This window comes from Gallus gallus, chromosome 1 (genome assembly GCF_016699485.2).
Source record: "Gallus gallus isolate bGalGal1 chromosome 1, bGalGal1.mat.broiler.GRCg7b, whole genome shotgun sequence".
Classification (NCBI taxonomy): Eukaryota; Metazoa; Chordata; class Aves; order Galliformes; family Phasianidae; genus Gallus; species Gallus gallus.
The window spans coordinates 178,894,916-178,915,925 of record NC_052532.1 but is presented as its reverse complement, the minus strand read 5'-3'; the positions used below and the strand labels follow the sequence as shown (position 1 = coordinate 178,915,925).

Here is a 21,010-nt window from a genome sequence, read left to right as displayed (position 1 = left end):
AATTATAAAATAGTTTAAGTTGTACTTTCATTTAGACAAGGAATTTCAAAAAAAAAAAACCTGGCAGAAGTTGTGAATTGGAATGCTAGGAATTGAAATGCTAGCCTAGACTAAGCAAAACACAGCTATGTGACACTCCTGGTAGTGGCAGCTTGTTGCTAGAATGCAGAATAGCTTGCAATTAAAGAAAGAAAACATAGTGCTGCTGAGTGCTGTGAGCTTCCTCTTTAGTATCTTGTGCATGGACAGTATTGACTGACGCTTTAAATTAAAAAACTTTGTGTTGAAATCAATGTAGAGCAACAGCAACGTATTCTCTTGTTTTTTGTCTGCAGGGGTCAGCACCACCGCCTTCCCCAACCCCTAACAGAGAGATGAAGAACAAGGCTGTTCTGTGCAAGCCTTTGACAATGACGAAAGCCACGTACTGTAAACCTCATATGCAGACAAAATCTTGTCAGACAGGTAACTCCTGAATTGTGCTCAAACCACTAATTTTGTCACCGCAGGTTTCTTTTTAACTGTTATTTTATTGGAAGATATTGCAAATAAGTGATTTCTTCCCCCTAACCTGCAGGTGTAAAATATATCAAAGTTTCTGCAGCATTTACCCTTTTCTTTGTTCTTTTAATAGAAGATGATTGGAAAAAAGAGTACGTCCCAGTGCCTATTCCTGTACCCATCTATGTCCCGGTGCCTATGAACATGTATAGCCAAACTGTTCCTGTTCCTACGTCGATTCCTGTTCCTGTAAGTGAGACTTCAGCCTTATGTTTATGCTGGCGTCCATTCACATGCATGCAAGGGACTGCTTTGTATTGCTGACTGTTCTTTTCCTGCTCCACCTAAAGGACTGTAAGGATACCACTGCACTGCTTACTGAATTAGAATCAGAAATCTGACAGTGGCACATGATTTCCTGATTGCTCTTTAGGACCTATCTATCTGTTTTCTTTGAGTGTAAAAATCTCATGCTGCCGAACTTGTTAGGGAAAAATTGTGGGTGATGCTTTTGTTTTCTGAATAAGCATTAAACAAGAAGGTTTGTTCTTGTTTGTAATGGGGACGCTGTGTTAGAGGGGGATGGCAGAGCAGGATAAAGGAAGAAAAACAAGAAAGGAATCTTGCGCTGAGAAAATAACTCTTAAGTAGATTTTTTATCATTTACATACCAAATCTTATCCAAACAGTAGAAAGAAACCCTAAATTCCTAAAGTTCCATGTTTCATAAACAAGTCACTAGAACAGGATGTTGATTTGTCCAGACTGTTAGTCTGATGTTACAGTCACATCAAGGTGGAGAGCTCCAAAATCCTTTCTGCTTTTACTATATGCACTTTATTTTGTTGTATTTCTTATAGGTCTTTTACTGCTCTCCCTTTTGGTGTGAATCATTTAACCTGTCAGCAGTTCTTTCAGCTCACACTGAAGTGATACGTTTTCAGTTTGTTTTAACCCTCTTCTAGAACAGGAGCATAGAGTTGGTGTTCCTGTGTTGATTGCAGTTGACTCTTTGCAGTTGTTATTTCTTATTATCTCTCCTCTGTATCTACACAGGTGCCAGTTCCCATTTTCTTGCCCACTACTCTGGACAGCACTGAGAAAATCTTTGCAGCAATAGAAGACCTGAGGGGCAAAGTGCCCTCAAATCCTCTGGAGACGGAGCTACTGACCTTGTCAGGGATGGTGCCTGAACATGAGGGAAAAGCAGAAGTTTCTGATGTGGCCAGTGAGTTAGTTACCATGTCTTTGGTTCTTTGGAGTGCTGGGATGTGTGTGAATAGGGAGAAATACTTTCTGATGTTAGGGAAGATTATTTCTGTACGACAGTGCTATTACTGAGCTCTTATATTAAATCAAAATCCTAATTGTTTAAGTAGTTTTAGAGCATTTTATCATGGTTAAAATACAGAAAACTTCCTCGAGTCTGCTCTGTGACTCTGATGTGCTGTACCCATAGCTTTGTTTTTAAAACAGCGACATACTCCTTGCTTGTCATGCATTTTCTCCTCAGTGTATCTCAAAACAAGCCGTAACAAGACCACTCTTCCTTCTAGAAACTGAGTCAAAACTTTAGGGGAGGTGTTTTCCATACTGAGTCTTAGAGGTGTGAACACAACTTTCTCTGAGCACAACAGGGACCTACCCTCTTTGTGGTAGTACTTTATTAGGCACATTTTACTTTGCACACGGGCTGCTAAAACTTAGGGAATTACGTATTTCACAAGTTGAACTGTGGTCAACAAAACCAGATTACCTAATGCTGTTCCGGCTCTTCATTAATCCTCATCTACATTTGTCATCCCCTTTAAGATAGTAATACATCAGCTGATACATCGCTGAGGTTATGGTGTTGGAATAGTTTTCTAATTCTAGCAGCTTGTCTAAAAAGAGGGAACTCTCTCTGGGACAGTTTTACAGCCAAGTATCAAAAAATCCTTCATATCCTGTAATACTATTTTTGCAACGCACACATCTCTTGGTCCCTCTTTCCCAACTCTGCTCTTCTGTGTCCTCTCAGGATAATTTGCCTTCTCTTAATAAATCAGACTTTCAGATTTTTCTGTGACTGGGGTGAAGTTTATTTTCAAGCTCTTTCAACAGATGTTTCAATGGGCATTGGTAAACAACACACACTTCAGACTTGGGCCTAATATATAGGAAGTCAGCAGGGCTGCAGAAATTGCCAGTGCCAGGAGGCTGCCATTCCTTCACAAAAGCTTGATGTTTCTGGTAGCACTGCAAGGTTTTGGAGTACTGTATCCAGTCCTGGGCTGCCTGTGCAAGATTGACATGGACATACTGGAAAGAGTCCATCAGAGGGCCACGAAGATGCTGCAGGGGCTGGAATATCTCTCCCTGGTGGAGGTGCTGAGCGAGTTGAAACTGCTCAACCTGGAGAAGGCTCAGGGGGATCCTATCAGTGTCCAGAATTACCTGAAGAAAGAGTGACAAGAGAACAGAACCAGGCTCTTCTGGTGGTGCCCAGTGCCAGGACAGGAGGCAGTGGGTACAAATTGGAACACAGGAGGTTCCCTCTGAACACCAGGAGCACTGCTGTGCTGTGCAGATGATGGAGCACTGGCACAGGCTGCCCAGAGGCTGTGGGTCTCCTCCTGGGGATCTTCCAAAGCCACCTAGATATGGTCCTGGGCATGGGAGGTCCCTGCCAGCCTCAGCCATTCTGTGATGTTGTAATTCTGTGAAAGACTGAAATGCAAAGCAAACTCTGCATCTTATAGCATCTTTGGCAACAAAGCCAGACAATTTTAGGCAGAGCTTTACCTTCAGAGGTCCCTTCCAACCTCAACCAATCTGTGTGTGATTCTGTGTTCTCATTTATAATCGCTTGCTCTCTTTTGCTACATACAGATAGCTGATTGAGTAGATGTGTGGGATCAGAGCCTGCTTTTTTGCAGAGAATTGAGAAAATCTATCCTTGCCAGAAGTTGTAAAGAGGTCAAGCTTTTGTTTTCCATCAGCCTGCCTTCCTTGTTTGCTTTTGTAGGATCCGTTTCACAGACTTAAAAGTCCACTCTGTTGCTGGCAAAATCATGTAGAGAAATAGCTACGTTTTTCAAGCTTACTTGTATTCTGTGATTGTTTGATGTGATTCAGATTATCTGGTATTTGATTTTCTGTATGCTGAAATTCACATTAACAAAGGAGAGATGAGCTAGTACTGTTTTCTTTTAGGGAAATCAGATTGATGAAGTAAATCTGATACCTAAGAACAACAAAACCAAGGATGGTGATGAGCAGAAAAAGCAGCTTTAGAACCACTAAGATTATAATGCTTTATACCTGCCCATTTTTTACTAATCCATGTTAGTTAAAGTACAAGATTTTTTCCTTTTTAATTTTATTTTATTTACAGGTGTGATAGCTGAGTCCAATCTACTAAATTCAGAAACAGAGGCACAGACAAGCTTGCCAGATGTTCCCTATGAACCAGACCTCGATATTGAAATAGACTTTCCAAGAGGTATTTTTTCTGTCATTTTAATAAATATTGTGAAATATTATGAAATAGACATTTGGAAAAGGTAATATTTGAAATATCATGAAAATCCCTCCTTTGAGACCCTTCTTCTGAAACTGCAGCAGTAGAAACTGCTGCTTCTACTGCTCTCTGCATAATGCAGGCAGATAGTCTTTGTTGCCTTTCACTGTATCCTAATCAATCTGAGATCCAAAAAAAACTCTCAGGTACAGTTAGAACCTTCCTTGACATAGCTTCTCTTGGGTGGATAACTCATACCTTCCCTGTATGCTAGCTTCTGTATCTGCTGTTGAAAGTCTCCTTGTGCTGTAGATAACCACACTACTTGCTCAGACTGAATTGCTCAGTTTGTTGCATGTCTAATTTGAATGTTGTCTCTTGGGATTATGAAAAAGGATTGACATTTCTCTGAGGAATACTAGCAAGGTATACTGTATGTATTCTTTAGTCCTCTTTATAAGCAAGGCTTGGTACATGAGAAGGGGGAAAAAAAAGGGAAGAAATTGAAGTGGAATATTAAACAATATTAGTTTATAATAGATTGTGGCCTTCCAGTACTTAAAGGGAGCTTATAAGCAGGGAGGAAATCAACTTTTTTTTAGATAGGTATAGGGCAAGAGGAAATGATTTTAAACTGAAGGAGGGCAGGTTTAGATTAGATGTCGGGGAAATTTTTCACTGAGAGTGGTGAGGTGCTAAAAAGTTGTGGATGTCCCATCTCTGAAGGTATTCAAGGCCAGGTTGGATGGGGCTCTGGCCTGATGGTAGTGATTGGCAACCCTTCCTGAAGCAGGGAGTTGGAACTAAATGATCTTTGAGGTCTCTTCCAACCTAGCTGTTCTGTGATTCTATGATAATTGTGTTGAAGTGCTTCTGATATTAGATAGCAAAAGAAAGGCTGGTGTTTAGTCTGGGGTAGAGTTCTTAAATCTTTGCATTTGTGTTGTATTTTATCTGGACCAGTTTTCCTTGTTGTGGTGATTAAACTTGGTAATACTTTGAATGATGTCTTGAGTAGCAAGGTGGTGAAATTGGAATAATCTCCAGAAGAGTGTTGTTTTTAGTGAAGTCATTGTTTGGTAGTAACATGAGAGATAAAACATCTTCAGTAAAGTAAATAAATTTAGTGCTTCCAGAATTAAATCTCTTCATTCTGCTTGGTTGTCTGACGTAATAGTCCTTCGTCCTAAACCTGAAATATTAAATGGCAGTATATCAAAATAGTATTTATCTGTTTATCTGTATCTGTTACTGTAACATCTGTCACAGGTTAGGCCTCTGCCTATGTAAATATGGACTATAAACAGTTTATCTGAAAGAGCTGATGCTCCAACATGTTTAAACAGAAACAGTTGTGTAAAATACAAAGAATGAATACAGGTGATGGTGTTCCATGAACGAAGTACTTGTATTGAGCTACTTCGTATTTTTTCCATTCGTGACTTTACGTTTTCACTGTAACTTAAACATTTTCATATCAAAGCCTGCCCAGGCAGGAATAATTGTGTAAGGATCTGGGGGAAGAAATGCTGACTTAGTCATGTGAGGTGGTTTTTGAAGATGTTCAACACTGCATTCTTCTTTGCAACATATGTAGAAAGAGCACTCTGGTGGTTTTGCCTTACCCTCAAGATACAAATACATTTATTCCCTCTTGCCAGAATCCAGTTGTTATTAACATTTCATGTGTGTGCTTTTGTGTAGAATCTTTACATTAATGCACACTGATATAATTTGTTGTTTTTTCAAACCAGTATTATTCAAAAGGAGTTTAAAGTAAGGGTGGTTTTTTTTAATGTATTTTCAGCAACTGAAGAGCTTGATACAGAAAATGAGTTTTTATTGCCTCCTGTTTTTGGGGAAGAATATGAGGAGCAACCAAGGCCTCGTCCCAAAAAGAAGGTAATGATATCATGCTATTAAAATGTCACAAATTTTAAGTGGGAAAAAATATGTCATCTTTTTTTAGTTCTCTTACTGTTCTAAAATGTTCAGTTGCTTACCAATACCTGGTTTCCAATCTTCCTTGTTGTAGATTGATATACTTACAGTAATTAAGTTCTGTGTCTGCTGCAGTTAACTGTTGGCTTTAATAGGAGCGCAGTTTCTAAATTCTGATCCCATTTTTGCTATAGAGGAACAGTGGTAGAACTGTTGCCATGTGTTTTACACTGTATTGTATATACTTCCTGTGCTCTCAGTTATGCTTTTCTACCTTCTACATGGAAGAAAACTCTCAATTTCATTTCATAGTGAAATAGCAGAATGTTGTAGCTTATAATGGAGCTATAGCACCTCCTGTATAAAATGTTTTTAAAAGTCCCTTTTAATTTGATTGTAATTTCTCTAGAATTTCAGTCAAAAATCTTCGTTGAGACATTGCAAACAAATTGTCCATATTCTTTCATTTAGAAGGAAAACTAACAGGAAATACAGAGTTCCTGGTGCGCAGCACAAAGCTGGTACTTAAACTTACTAAGAATGAATGTGCCCTAATGTTGCATTAACCACTTTGTTTCAATGGCAGGGAGTGAAGAGGAGAGCAGTGTCAGAGTACCAATCACACGATGATAGCTCTGAAAACTCAGAATGTAGTTTTCCATTCAAATACACATATGGTGTGAATGCATGGAAGCACTGGGTAAAGTCTCGGCATTTAGACGAAGAGCTTCCAGAGTTAGAGGAACTGAAATCAAGTAAGTATTTCCAAAAATCTGGCATCCATTTTTTTATTTGGTAGTGAGAATTGTTGATCTTGTCTGATTTTGAGATGGAGTTTCTAATAGAAGTTTTCATGCTTCCCTAGTGTTCCCACAGTAACAAGGATTATTTTACCACAGAGTTGCCTCACTCTTTTTTTCCTAAAATAATTTTCGTTACTCAGTGCACTGGGACTTTTATGTCTACTGCAGGCCAGGACAAAACTTTTCTAGCTCTTCTCAATTCTCATGACTGTTTTGATTTTTTTTAATTTCTTTTTATTTTTGTTTGTTTGCATCCTGTTTTCCTTGTATTCTAACTCTTCTCGGAGTTTCCACTTTTTCTGGGCTTCTTCTAAATTGCGAGGAAGAGGCATCCTACTCTTTGTGGGATGAAGAGATCTTCATCAGAATCTGGCATTACGTGGCTTTGGAGACCTGGCATAGTGTGGCTCCCACTCCTGTGGGGTGTTGCTACTCTTTCTGCAAAGCTCTCTGTATGTCGAGTTACTTACATTGAAGGGGAGGAGGGGGACTGCTGCTACTCTTGCTCTTCTTCAGCTCCCACATGTGTCTTAGCACCGTTGTGTTATGCTGTTGGATCTTTGGAAGCTGCTATTTCTCCTGAAGGTCTCCCTCTGCCACTCTGTTCACTTCAGTATCTTGGGTTACTGTCTGTCTCTGTGTCTTCCTCAGCTGTGCATGACTCTAAGTTCTTCAATGGGTGATACTGCATTTGGTTAATTAGACTTTACTCTGGTAGCCTTGTTTATTTTAATGCAGACCTAACATTTGAACTACTTATTACATACATTTCAACTCATTTGTTGGTTAGTGTAGAAGACATCAAACCAGTTTCCCCCACTCCAGTCCAAAAATACCCCATCCCACCCCCACCGTGTAATAATACTGTTGTATAATGTAGCATTTTTTCTTTATTTTACAGCAAAGTCTGTGAAATTAAAGGAAGATCTATTATCACATACTTCAGCTGAGTTAAACTATGGGTTGGCCCATTTTGTCAATGAAATTCGAAGGCCTAATGGAGAGAACTATGCACCTGACAGCATCTATTATCTGTGTCTTGGGATTCAGGAGGTTAGTAGAGGCTGTAGAGATGGGAAATGGAGCTGCTGATTTGGCTCTAATCTATTTCAGTGGGAGAATGGAGATAATGCGAATTTGTTTGATGAGAGAAGGCTAGGAGATATTGTTAATATAATTGCTATGGTCTGAAACTCAGGCTGCTATATAAGTCACATTGTAGAAATCTGTCTGTATAGTAGATGAGTTTACAGGCCCATTTTGAAAACTCAAATGTAAGCTGGTATGCAGTTACAATTTTAAGCTTCTTATTGGGTTAAAGCAAGGAATTTGTAGTCTGTAATGATGTGCTTCACTTTGATTGCTGAAGATGGCAATGTAAGAGAAGAATGAAATGAGGAATGAGATGTAAAGGTGTACTAACTCCATTACTTAGCAGATAGTGGAAACAAGCTATTTAAAGCGTTGTTTTGAGAGTCTTATTTTACTGAAAACTGGAGACACAGTTTTCTTTTCCAGAATGTAGGAAGCTGTGCTGTATTTGTTGCCTTCCATTCCCCAGCTCCCTCAAATTGCAATTCTCCACAAAAGGGAGTCAGTTTAGATGCATGTGAAGGCAGTAACATTAGGTATTTTAAGAAGCTTTTCTTTAGTTTATCTTTTAAGCAGAGGATGTTTTAATTTTTGGTACATAAGGCAAGTCGTAGATAAAATAAACCATATTCAGAGCTGAGAAATGGAAAATTTTGTTTAATTTAAAAGACAAAAAAAATGGATGGGATGTGGAAAGCCAGATGTTCTCAAACTGCTCTTCTGCTTTTAATGAAAATATTTTTGAAAAAAAATAGTACCTACCATAACTTTTCTGTATTAAGAACGTACAAAATTAAGGAGTAAGCTGATATTTTTCCCACATGGTTGAAATTTGAGAAGTGAGCATCCATTGGCATTTTAGCCAGTATTGCTACAAAGCATGTTTCAGTTCAGCTAGCTTTCTGCCACTGCACTCGCATGATCTACTGTCTCTCTACCTTTCTGTTGAACTGAAAACAGTCTTGTTGAGCTGATAAACCGAGAGAGAGCTCTGTGTTTAGAAAATGGAACTTAACTAATAGCATTTTTTTTTCTTTTCACCTTTTTCTTCATGCCTTTGACATTGTGTATTTTGTCTATCGTGAAAACTAATGGTACATAAAATTTGATTTTTCACTTCATCAGAACCAGTGTGCGTGTTACGACGCTAATATCAGGACCCTTAACACACACACACACACACACACACACACACACAACACTGAAATGTTAAAGGAAGAACTTGTACTCATGTTATTTTAAATATTGCTTATATTTAGTGTCCGGTATTTAATTCAGGTGGTGTTACTGACCTCATTTCATTGCCTGTTGATGGCCCACTCGTGCCCCTGACATTCAGGCTGGTAGGAAGATTTTCCCTGTTCTGATGAGGTTGTATTTCACAGAGGCAAGAGGAGCAGAAACATGTAAGCATGTGATCTGTCAAGGGTTGCAGCCATCTCCTGTGTGCTAAAGGCAAATTGTGTGTCTTTGGAAAGAGATTGAAACAAGCTAGTGGTACACTAAATTCGATGTAATTTTTGCAGCATGCAACAAAACTCAATCGCCTTCCAATATTTTCCTACCCCTTCTTTCCATCTGACAGCCCTCATGTAGGTACTCCTGAAAATGGGATAAATTGCCTGTTGCTCTATGAAGTGTGTTGGCTCTGTTTAACTCAGAAAGGGCCCAGAGAAGATCAAATGATGCCAAGACCAGTGATATTTTACTTAAGAGCAATACATCAAAGGAAGTGGATGTTGAAGATGTGGATTTGAAAAAGAGCTATCTCCTCCATCAGAGTGACTGCACTCACTCCCCGTGGTGAAGCTCTGGCCCAAGCTGGGGTGTTTCCTCCTCCCTGTGCCATGATTTAGAGCCCAGTGGGAGTTCTCAGGAGGCATTACCCTGCCTGACAGCCCTGCTGCACTGTGGTATTCCTTCTTTGTCCCAGCACAGGCTGGTTTTTTGCACATGGCATTGAGGGAGATGGTCTGTAGTGTCTGCAGCAGTGGAAGAAAATTGGTCAGGGTGCACTGGGAAAGGAGGAGTTGAAGCCTCTTCAGCTGCTTGCCTTTTCCTTCGTCCCTCAATCAATGCCTCCATACACTCAGCAAAATGCTAAGGAAACAAGAGTGCACAATTTAATAATGAGTCTAATAACGAGGGTGATTTGGGAAAATTCAGGCTGGTAGGGCTTATCGGGTATTCGAATGTGCTGGGAGCTGTACTGCCTGCTTCCCATCCGAATGAAGGTGTGCTGGAAACTTCTTGGAAATGTATTAATTAATTTTTCTCTTTTTAAAACTCAAGTGCAGAGATAGGAAAATCAAGATGTGCCGAACCATCGAGTAAAAATGAGCGCTGTGTGATGTTATTTCAAGTACCTGGACAGAAATAGATGCCATTTCCAGAGCTGAGCGCATTTTCTTGTGTCTGTCACTGTTATTGTGCTCACTAACAGGCTTGTTCACTCAGAGATAACACTGAAGTGGAAAGGTTAAGAAGCCAATCCTCCATTTCTTAGAAATGTCTCCAGTGACGATAACATCAAATACTAGTGTAGGCCTCAGCCATTAATTCCTGTGTCAAAAAAGTCTGTTTGTAAGGTCAAGAGGGTGAGGGTAAATAGACTGACCAGTAGGCAGGTGCCTCACATCAACCTATCATTTTTCTTGCATTGCTTGATATCATTACCACACATATATGGGATTGGGTTTTTTGTTCAGACTTGCTGAAGATGCTTTTGTCATTGACCAGACTTCACATATAAATGGCAGTTTCTTGCTGTATGTTTCTTTTCTTTGATGACTTAGCTGTAAGAAAAGATAAATTAATATATACATACAGTTAAATGATTCCTCATTCACTGATACAGTGTTGGATACAAGAACATTTTAGAGAGAACTGTTAGATTGTAATTAATCTCTGATTCCCATCTGGTTAGAAATTTGCAGCACTGAAGTTAAAAACTTTTCCAGTACGTAGCAGGATTTTGGTGTATTTTCAAATACTGCTTTTAGTAGTATTGTGCTGAAAAACAGTGCTGTAGCACAGAATTTGTTCTAATCTGATGTTTAAATGTTGTCTGTTACTTTTTTTTTCTGTAGTATTTGTATGGAAGTAACCGAAAAGACAACATCTTTATTGATCCAATCTACCAGACGTTTGAACAAGAATTAAATAAAATCCTTAGAAGTTGGCAACCAAGCATACTTCCAGATGGTAATTTTCTTTTTGGTCATGTATGTTTTTCGTCTCCTAATAGCTTTATTTTCTTGAGCATGTAGCTGTATAGAAATATTTTATACGTTGTGGTAGTAATTGATTAAACATCACAAAGATTTCACGTAAGAGTTCAATTAAGGCTGTACTTATAAATGTTATCTTGTTTCTTGGTAATCCACATAGCACGAGTTGCTTTTGCCACCACCTGTTTATTTGAAATTGACTACTGGTCTTCAAGAGGAGAGAAAATCAGTAAAAATGGCTGGTTTTTGACTTGTTTTTACCTTAGCTTATTTTTGCTCAAGTGAGTCTCCAATTGGGAATGAGCCAGGCAAATGCTGGACCAATGAGCTACGTATTAAGGCTTACTTGGACTGGGAGAACTGTCTGCTTGGAACGTTTTGCTCAGGAGTGCTGCCAATTCATAGAGAAAACGGAAATGTGGTATACTAGAAAATTCTTCCCAGCAGATTCATTTTGGCACTAAACTACAGAATCCATTCTTCCATCTCTGTCATAAACTTCTTGTGAGTGAGGGCTCCTCCTTACCAGTCCTTCTTCTCTTTACTTGACATTGTCTTTTATCTGTACAGGTTAGGAGGGCTCTGTTTATGGGCATCCGCATGGCCTGGAAGTTCTTTCCAAGTGAGATGTCCATGAGCAATAAGAAAGAAGGTGTACCTATGCAAAGGCCTTGCCTGAGCAGAATAAAGGAAACTCAAAAATATGCTTTTTGTGAAGGGACTAAGAGATTGGCCCCTGACCATTTGCTTTAATGTAATAATGTCAGGGAACTGCATGTAAGAAATGTGTTCTGTGTGAAATTGCATATCTCCCATTGTCTGTTTTTTCCTGAAACTGTGAGTTCCAGTGTCTTTACAGGGTGGTTTTGAGGGGTTATAGGCATATAATTAAATATTCTTGTGAGAGGCTTCTGTCATGAACATTTTACTAAATTTTACAGCAAACAGAAATTTTATTACTATTATTATTATCATTACATCTGGACAGTTTGTGGGCTAATCCATTATACTTTCTCTGTTATTTTTTTCTGAAGGATCAATATTCTCTCGAGTGGAAGAGGATTATCTATGGAGGATTAAACAGCTAGGATCACATTCGCCAGTTGCTCTTCTGAATACTCTGTTCTACTTTAACACCAAGTATTTTGGTCTGAAAACAGTGGAGCAGCACTTAAGACTTTCTTTTGGCACTGTTTTCAGACAGTGGAAAAAAAAATCCTCTAACAATGGAAAGCAAAGCTTGTCTTCGATATCAGGTGTCTTCCCTGTGCAGAGCTGATAGTGAAGGTACTATGACAGTTCCAAAATAAGTATTGCAGGAACATCCACGTTTCACTCATCTGAGGGACATCTGGGCAGCTTGCCAGGAGCCAGAGGTCTGCCATTGCGTAAAGTTCAGTTCTTGGCTCTTGGGTCTTTAATGGGAGTGTGTTGTTGGGAGTACAGTGTCTCTGCATTAAATGATCCCTTTCAGCCCTCTGGTCTCCATGCTACGCACTGAGACTCTGATGTGGCTATGGGTTACGTTTCCAGTGCACAGGTAAATGTAGATGTGATGACTGTGCTGCAGTACTTAGGTTGGACTTTAGTCGGTCCAGTGTGGGGTATTTACTGCAAAATGTGAAATAACTTCGTTGTGACTTAGATGTTGCTGGTTTTCTTCTTAAAGATAAAATTACTACTGGGAAAAGGAAACATGAAGATGATGAACCAGTATTTGAACAGATTGAAAACACGTCTGATCCAACTAGATGCCCTGTGAAACTGTTTGAGTGCTATCTGTCTAAAAGGTACGTATGATATGGGGTAAAAAGGAAGAGTTCTAGAGAAGACCTGGTACAAAAGGAAATGTTTTGATGATGCATTAAATATGCTCAAGCAGAGGGAATGTATTGAATTCTTCTAAAAAATATACTTAAATGAAAGCACTCTTGTTAAGTGGACAACACCTGCACAAAGTGTGGAAGCAGAGTACTGTCAAGGGCTTCATCTGGGAATGATTTCTTACACAGAATTCCCAAGCATTCTGCAGAGAATTACCAATTAAGAATTAACAGCAAGGAATCTGGTAGATTTTGCTACTGGAATGTTGTTTGTGATGTCTGTGTCTCTTCAGTAAGAGTTTTGTTGAGAAAATTTGGTCCCTGGAACATGTCCAGAGAACAGCAGCGATGCTGTGAAGTGTCTGGAGCACAAGTCTTATGGGGAGTGGCTGGGGGAGTGGGGACTGTTCAGTCTGGAGAAGAGAAGGCTCAGGGGAGATCATATCACTCTCTACAACTGCCTGAAAGGAGGTTGTTGCGAGGTGGGGGTTGGCCTCTTCTCCTGGGAAACAGTGATAGAACGGGAGGTTAAGTTGCACCAGGGGAGGTTCAGGTTGGATATTAGAAACTTTTTTTTTTTGCAGAAAGAGTGGTGAGGCATTGGCACAGGCAGCACAGGCTGCCCAGGCAGGCATCAGGCGTCACTGTCCCTGGAGGTGTTTAAGGAAAGGGTAGATGTAGTACTTAGGGTCATGCTCTAGAGGGCAATATTAGTGGTTGGTGGACGGTTGGACTTGGATGATCTTACGAGTCTTTTCCAACCTTAATGATTCTCTGATTCTATGGAAAAGATTTGCTTCATGTTAAGTCGTCATAAATTTGAAAGGTAGATTCTTTTGAGGTACCTAACTTGACAACGTATCTAAAAGTATTGTGCAGAAGTAAAAATAAAATCATAATTAACTCTGCATTTAGAAATAGCTTGTTTCCATCCTATCGGTTCAGAGATTAATGCATTTAACAATGTATTAATACATTAAAAAGAAACTTTAGGAAGATCTTGCAAAAAATTAATTGAGCAGCTAAGTGTTTTGGAAGCGTTTGAGAACAGAATTTCATGGGAAATATTCTTTTTAAATTGGAGCAGCCACTGTGTCAACTGATTTTAATGGAGACTTAATGTATGTAAGTGTTAAGTAGAACATAGGCAAGTGATACAGGAGAAGAAAAATTACATTGTGTTTGCGGCACAGTAGATCAAATGAAGCATGAGATCCAACCTGTGTTGGGAAGTAATAGCTTACTCTTAAAAGTGAAGAATGGTGTAGACCATGAATGTCCAACTTTTTGGTTTCCCTGAGTCATTTTGAGTGAAGAGGAATTGTCTTGGGCTGCACATCAAATACATAATTGATGTTATCTAAGTAGCAAAACTCTTTTTTAACATATTAAAAAAAAAGGGCAACAAAAATGTAAAAGTAGTGGGAGATTTGACCTTGTTCTTGTGAAACTAATTATTTTGGATAATTTTTTTTCAGAAATCTTGAAACCTGTTCTCAAGTTCCTGTATTAAAATGGAAAGCACAGCTGCATATTTTTTGCTGCTCACAGGGCTGCGTTTAGCCAGTGTGTCAAAACACGTGCCACTATTTGCCATAACTTTAGCTTACCAATTTTTATTTTGAATGCTGTTAGTGTTTGAAACATAGCACAGAGAAGTTGATTTTTACCTTGAAGTTGTTAAAAATCTGTCAGCTAGTCCCCCTTTCCTGCAGATGCTGGTTGCTATTGCTGCCTACAGCAGCAGACTGTTTCTCCTGGTTCCACTTCTACAATGTGTACATTGCATCTTTGAAATAATTTTGTTAAAGCATTTAATACTTGAAAATGTATATGAACTGTTGTAAAGTTTGGGGTAATGCCAGCTGTTTGAAATGCAGCTGGACAACTGCAGCTGAAATGTGCGAGTCCTCTCATTCACAGCTGTAAGCAATGCACCATTGCTTGTTCCTATAAAAATACTGGCTTGTCCAAAATGTAGGAAGGAGTTGAATATAGTTTAATTATTAGAATATAGTAAAACAGCACATTCTGGCTTCTAATCTGACAATCTGACCGATGTAAGAGCAGAAGAAACCAAAATTTACCCAACTGGGTGAAAAGCAACACCTATAATTTTATCAGCCAATCTGGGAAGATTACCTTGGTAGTTTTACCAAAGTAACATGACATGCAGCTGATTTCTGAAGTCCGCAGTATTCATGAAAGAGACAGCAAGAGTGAGTACTTGTGTATGCAGCATTGAAAAATATTTTCTTGCCTAAATGGGCAAAAGAAAAGAATTTAATTAGTGGGTTAGAAGATATGCCTGAGTTGGATTGAGCAAGTATATGAACTGCAAGATAGAAGAGGTTGAGAATTAAGGGATGATTTTAAGACTTAGTGACCAACTCTTCAAGTAAATAGGAGGAAGAGGGAGTTTAGCTTCTTGTTGCACTTCCATGCACCTCAGAACTACCACCACTGCTTTTCAAGGGAAACCCAATCTCTGTATTCAGAAACAGGAAATATTTTCTGTTTTAGAAGTCCTAGAGTTGCAAAGTTTTGCAAAACTGGAAGAGCCTGCAGTCTCAAATGCTCTTGCTCAGTCCATGGTGCCTGCTTTGGGCTGTCCTGAGGGTGCAGGACTGGCTGGCTGCACAACACTGTGAACAAGATAGCATTTCTCCACAGTAATCTTCATTTTGTAGCAGGCCAAGGTAAAAGTATAGTTTTGTTAATACAGAATGTCAGAAATACTAATGTATTAATTTATCCTGTAAAACCATTATCCTAATTCCTCTTATTTTTCTCCGTTGTAGCCCACAGAATCTGAATCAGAGGACGGACATGTTCTATTTGCAGCCAGAATGCTCTGTCTCCTCAGATAGTTCTGTCTGGTACACTTCCACCTCACTGGACCGCAACACTTTGGAAAATATGCTCGTACGGGTTCTTTTAGTAAAAGATATTTATGAAAAAGACAATTATGAACTGGATGAAGACATAGATTAAAACAAACTTCCAAAAACAGTCAAGAAAACAAACAGCATTAGATATAGTCACGCTGCTAGACTTTTATTATGGAGAACATTTCAAGTTTACCCTTTGTTTTATGAGTTTTGTAGCATTGTGTACCCTCACCCGGGTATTAACATGTAAATAGTCTGTGAGTGAAAGTTTCCATTATTCTGCGTAGTGATGCTAGGATACATAACAAACACATTTCAGATTCTTTTTTTTTATTATTATTTATTTGACTAGATATGTTTGTAACTTTTTACATTGCAAAATATGAATGAGAATGTGCCATGTGTAATTTTTTTTTCTCGTAGTAAGAGACATCCATATTGCACAACTCTACTGTTGCAAGCTCCCTTGAAAGGACACTCTCTTTTAATGGGTTCTTAAACCGAATGGTTGTGTATGGGTAGCACTACTAAAGTTTAGAACTTGCTGTGTCTTTGAGAATTTTTAAATAAATTGTAAACTAATAGGTTTTTTACTTTTTAGTTACTGAAGCCTTATAAGGTTATGTAGAGAGATTCCATCTTATGTACCAAAAATAGACAAAAGAGAATGCTGTCGATATTGGTGTACTGTAATGTGAATCTATTCTGGTGAAAACATTTTTTTTTGTTGCCCTTATTAAAACCTTAGTGTCCTTTCCTTATTTGTGACTCTCTCTCAATTGCCCCTACAAATAATATATATATACATATATAAATAAATGAACATAAGCTTAAAGCATGTGATCATCATGACATGTATTTTGTTTAAAAAAGGGAGACAAAAGAAAAAAAAAATCCAAAGGAAAAAGTGGGGAAAAAAAGAAAAAGAGGAAAATGTCTGATGACAATGCTGTATAATTCTTTTCTGTCTTTACTTTTCTGACCATAAATGCTGGTACCTCATATCACTGTAAATCTGTCCTTTGTAGCCTTAGCGAAATGAATTTTGATGCTGTATTACATAAAGTAATATGGTATACTAAATTTGGACTTGTTTGTTCTTGCATTGCTGTACTTAAATACGGTCAGTACTTGACAATGGGTGGGAAAATTCTTTTTACTGATGCCTCCATACAAAAGCCATATGACATGTGATGTTGCAGAACGCTGATAAATTTTTGAAGAAAATCCCTTTCATATGTTCTGTATCCTTTCGTTGTGCTTATTCTGCATAAGGAGTCTGATTTCCAGATCTGCTCAAGTTTTGTTCCTTGTTCTTGTTGAACTGATGCAAGCAATGTGGTGGCTCATGCAATGATTTTGCTATTGTTCTGAAAAAAAATGTGGTAAAATATTCTCCTATAAAGTAGTCATTAGTTTTGCTTTCTTAACTGACTTCAAGTGTGTTGAGAAGAATCATTTATTAAAGAGGGAAATTTTCTGTCTGTGTATGTATGTGTATATATATATACGTGTGTGTGTGTGTATATACACATACCACCTTAGAGCTCATTTCTTTCAAGGGCTGCATGACTTTTTGGTTTTCCTTAGCTTAAGAAAAATGCACTTGGAGACTCATCTTTCTATACAGAGAAATAAAGCTTCGGTTGCTTTGTTTTGTAAAGCAAGTTCATTTACATTTTTACTATTCTCTTGTGTGTCCATGAATATGTATTGACTTTAGATATACCAGTATTTCAAAAGTAGATGGAGATGTATATCTTTTACTTTTTGTTTCTTTGTGGTGGCTATGTCCTTCCTGTGAAATCAAGAAATAGCACAGGGAAACACTCGGTAGATCACTTCTAACTTCAGTACTCCTCCCTTTGTGAGTCCATAAGAACTTCAGGGTGTTTTTTGGTGTTGGGTTTTTTTTTTTTTTTTTTTTTGAAGCAACAGCCATAGAATGTGTCCACATAACAGAAGAAGTTAAATAAGGAATTACAACCATTTTGTTCTGCCCACTCCAGTTGAACACCTGACTTGACCATACGTTAAGTTTTAAGTACTGGAACCATTTACCTGCTTAAAATGCATTGTGCTTAATGTGAAGTATTTCTTTTAATCTTTCATTCAAATGCTATGAAAAAAGAGGACCACTTGTATTCTCCATAGTTCAGATTTAAAGTACTTCAGCATGAGATATAATCATAGAGTCACAGAATCACTAAGGTTGGAAAAGATTATCCAGTCCAACTGTCCACCTATTACCACTATCCCCCACTAAACCACGTCCCTTAGTACAATATCTGAATGTCTCATGAACACCTTCAGGGTCAGTGACTCCACCACCTCCCTGGGCAGCCTGTGCCAGCACCTGACCACTCTTTATGAGAAGTATTTCCTAATGTCCCATCTGTATCTCCCCTGGCACAACTTGAGGCCATTCCTCTGGTCCTATCACTAGTTACATGGGAGAAGAGGCCAGCTCCCACCTCACCACAAGCTCCTTTCAGGTAATTGTAGAGGGCAGTAAGGTCTCCCCTGAGCCTCCCCTACTGAACACAGTAGTTGAGGTGTGGCCCCACCAGAGCTGGGTACGGAAGGACGATCCCCTCCCTGCTCCTGCTGGCTGCACTATTGCTGATACAAGCCAGGATGCCATTGGCCTTCTTGGCCGCCTGGGCACACTGCTGGCTCATGTTCTGCTGAGCACTGACCAATACCCATGTATCTGTTTCCTCTACACAGTCTTCCAGCCTCTCTGCCCTAAGCCTGTAGCGTTGCCTACAGTTGTGGCCAAAATGCAGGACCTGACACTTGATCTTGTTGAACTTCATCCCATTGCCCCCAGCCCAGATATCCAGCCTGTCCAGATCCCTCTGTAGGGATCTGACAGGCACATTGACACTTCCTCCTAACTTGGTATCATCTGCAAACTTACTGAAAGTGCACTCAGTGCCCTCATCCAGGTCATCAATAAAGATATTGAACAGGACAGGCCCCAATACCAACTCCTGGGGAACATCTATTTAGGACAGTGTTTAAACACAAGCATACTTTTGTAAAATGGCATGTTTTTAACGTGAAGCTTAAAGTACCCTGAATCAGAACTAAGGTTAAATGTGTGTGTTGACTGCTTTGTCTTAAACAGAACCTAAATTGTTGTTCTCAAAATTAGATAATGGCTATTCCTTAAATAGTAAAATCAGTTTTTAGTGTGGTATACTGAACAATGGATTTACTTTTTTCGGTGTGGTTAGAAAATAATGAATAATTCCTGATTTTTATCAGAAATGATACTATTATTGTGAAATCCTCACATTTTCTACCCAGGATTCACTTTCCATCAGTGGAATAGAATCCAAGTTGGAAACATAAAGATGGTTGACAAGGAAATAAGTTTTATTCCAGAAGATGGAGCTATTCCATCACCAGCAATAATGTTTTTCATGGGCAGAGGGTGATTCCACCAAATGTAAATTACTGAAGTGCTGTAGTCAAAAATGAGTCAAGGCTGAATGTATACCTGTAATTCCTAAATTTGAACGATAATGCAGAATGCAATAAAAAGCCTTCTTTCTGGAAGAAGAAAACAAAAGGCATTAAATTTTGTAATAATTAGAACTAATATATATATATATATATATATTGTGAGAACTGTCAGCAACTGGACTAGAATCAGGCCAGAGTAAGGTGTTACCTGACAAATTGCTATACAGAAAAATGTGCCATGTCCTGCCCTACACAGAACTACCTAGCTAGTGATGTGTATCTGAATCCCACCTTCGCTTTCCACCTTGAGAGGGAAGCATGAAGGGGCAACGTGGCTGTTCTGGCCATCTCTGTAAGAGACCTCTGGCACAGCTCAACTGAGGAATGCACCTGGAAAGTGCTCTGCATCTCCTCAATTGGAGCTCTGGTGTTGAATAACTCACAGGTAAAGTCATAGCTTCAAGATACTGGGAAAATGAGAAGCAAATTACATAGAAAATATCGCCTGGTGTGGAAAATGCATGCATTCTTCCAAAAGGTCATTTGTGATTTTTTTTTCATATAAATAAATGTACAGTCATTTTGGGTATGTGAGAAAAAGGCAGCTTAGGTGTTGTAATTACTCAACTAAACATAAATTACTGAAAAGAAATTTGTGGTTGTAGAGTAATTACAGTGTTAATTGCCTTTAAAATGCTCACTGTGTGAATCTGTGATTCTATAATGCAGAAAAAAAAATGTTTTCTTAAAATCTATGACTTTGTCCTGTTGAGAAGCAGTGTAAATAGGTGGGAAAACAAGAGAGGTGCCCCATAAAGCTGGCAATCACAAAAGGACGTCAGAGGTATCTTTGGGATGGAAGATCAAAGGCATGAGTGGTAAACATACACTGCACTTCCTTTTTAGCAGACTTTGTTTTAGTATATGAAGTTCCTCCTTGTTGTAATGCTCACTGTCCTATTTCAGTCTGTTGCTGATCGGAAAGGCAGTTAAATCCATGTTCTTTCTATTGCAAGCAGGATGGAGTATGAGGAGCAGGTCCTCCTGGAAGAGATATTAAGGTACACACGAGATGAAGTGATCTGAGAAAGCCACTATGGCTTCACCAAGGGCAGATTGTTACTGACCAACCTGGTGGCCTTCTGTGATGGAGTGACAACATCAGTGGACAAAGGATGTCATCCACCTGGACTTCTGCAAGGCTTTTGACATGGTCCTGCACCACATTCTTATCTCTAAATTGGAGAGAGGTGGGTTCGAAAGCTGGACTATTTGATGGATAAAGTATTGGTTGGATGTTTGCAGCCAGAGAGTTGTTGTCAGTGGCTTTATGTCCAAGTGGGGGCCAGTGATGAGTGTTGTGCCACAGGGGACCATCTTGGGACCAGTGCTGTTCCAACATCTTTGTCAATGACATTGACTGTGGGATCGAGTGCACCATCAGAAAGTTTGCTGATGACACCAGTCTGATTGGTGCAGTTGACACCATAGAAGAAAGGGATGCTATCCAGAGGAACCTGAACAGGCTTGAAAAGTGGCCCATGAGAGCTTAATGAGGTTCAGCGAAGTCAAGTGCAAGTATTTGGGATAATCCCAAATATGTGTTACAGACTGGGAGAAGAACTCTTTGAGAGCAGCCCTGTGGAGAAGGAGCTGGGAGTTCTGGCGTGACATAAGCCAGCAGTGTGCTCTTGCAGCCCAGAAGGCCAACAGTATCCTGGGCTACGTCAGTAGAAGGATGGGAACAGGGAGA

General features: G+C 39.1%; 1 protein-coding gene across 1 annotated transcript in view; it reads left to right on the top strand.

The window, feature by feature from the left end:
• ZMYM2 (zinc finger MYM-type containing 2) overlaps window positions 1-17,446 on the top strand; it is a 94,260-nt gene extending 76,814 nt beyond the window's left edge. Inside the window, 12 exon segments of the mRNA XM_040649623.2 lie at window positions 336-465; window positions 635-750; window positions 1,558-1,729; window positions 3,878-3,985; window positions 5,811-5,905; window positions 6,531-6,699; window positions 7,649-7,800; window positions 10,929-11,043; window positions 12,104-12,276; window positions 12,278-12,356; window positions 12,739-12,859; window positions 15,694-17,446. Coding sequence (XP_040505557.1) covers window positions 336-465; window positions 635-750; window positions 1,558-1,729; window positions 3,878-3,985; window positions 5,811-5,905; window positions 6,531-6,699; window positions 7,649-7,800; window positions 10,929-11,043; window positions 12,104-12,276; window positions 12,278-12,356; window positions 12,739-12,859; window positions 15,694-15,886 — 1,623 coding nt within the window. The 3' untranslated portion in view covers window positions 15,887-17,446.
• The last annotated feature ends 3,564 nt before the right edge of the window (window positions 17,447-21,010 follow it).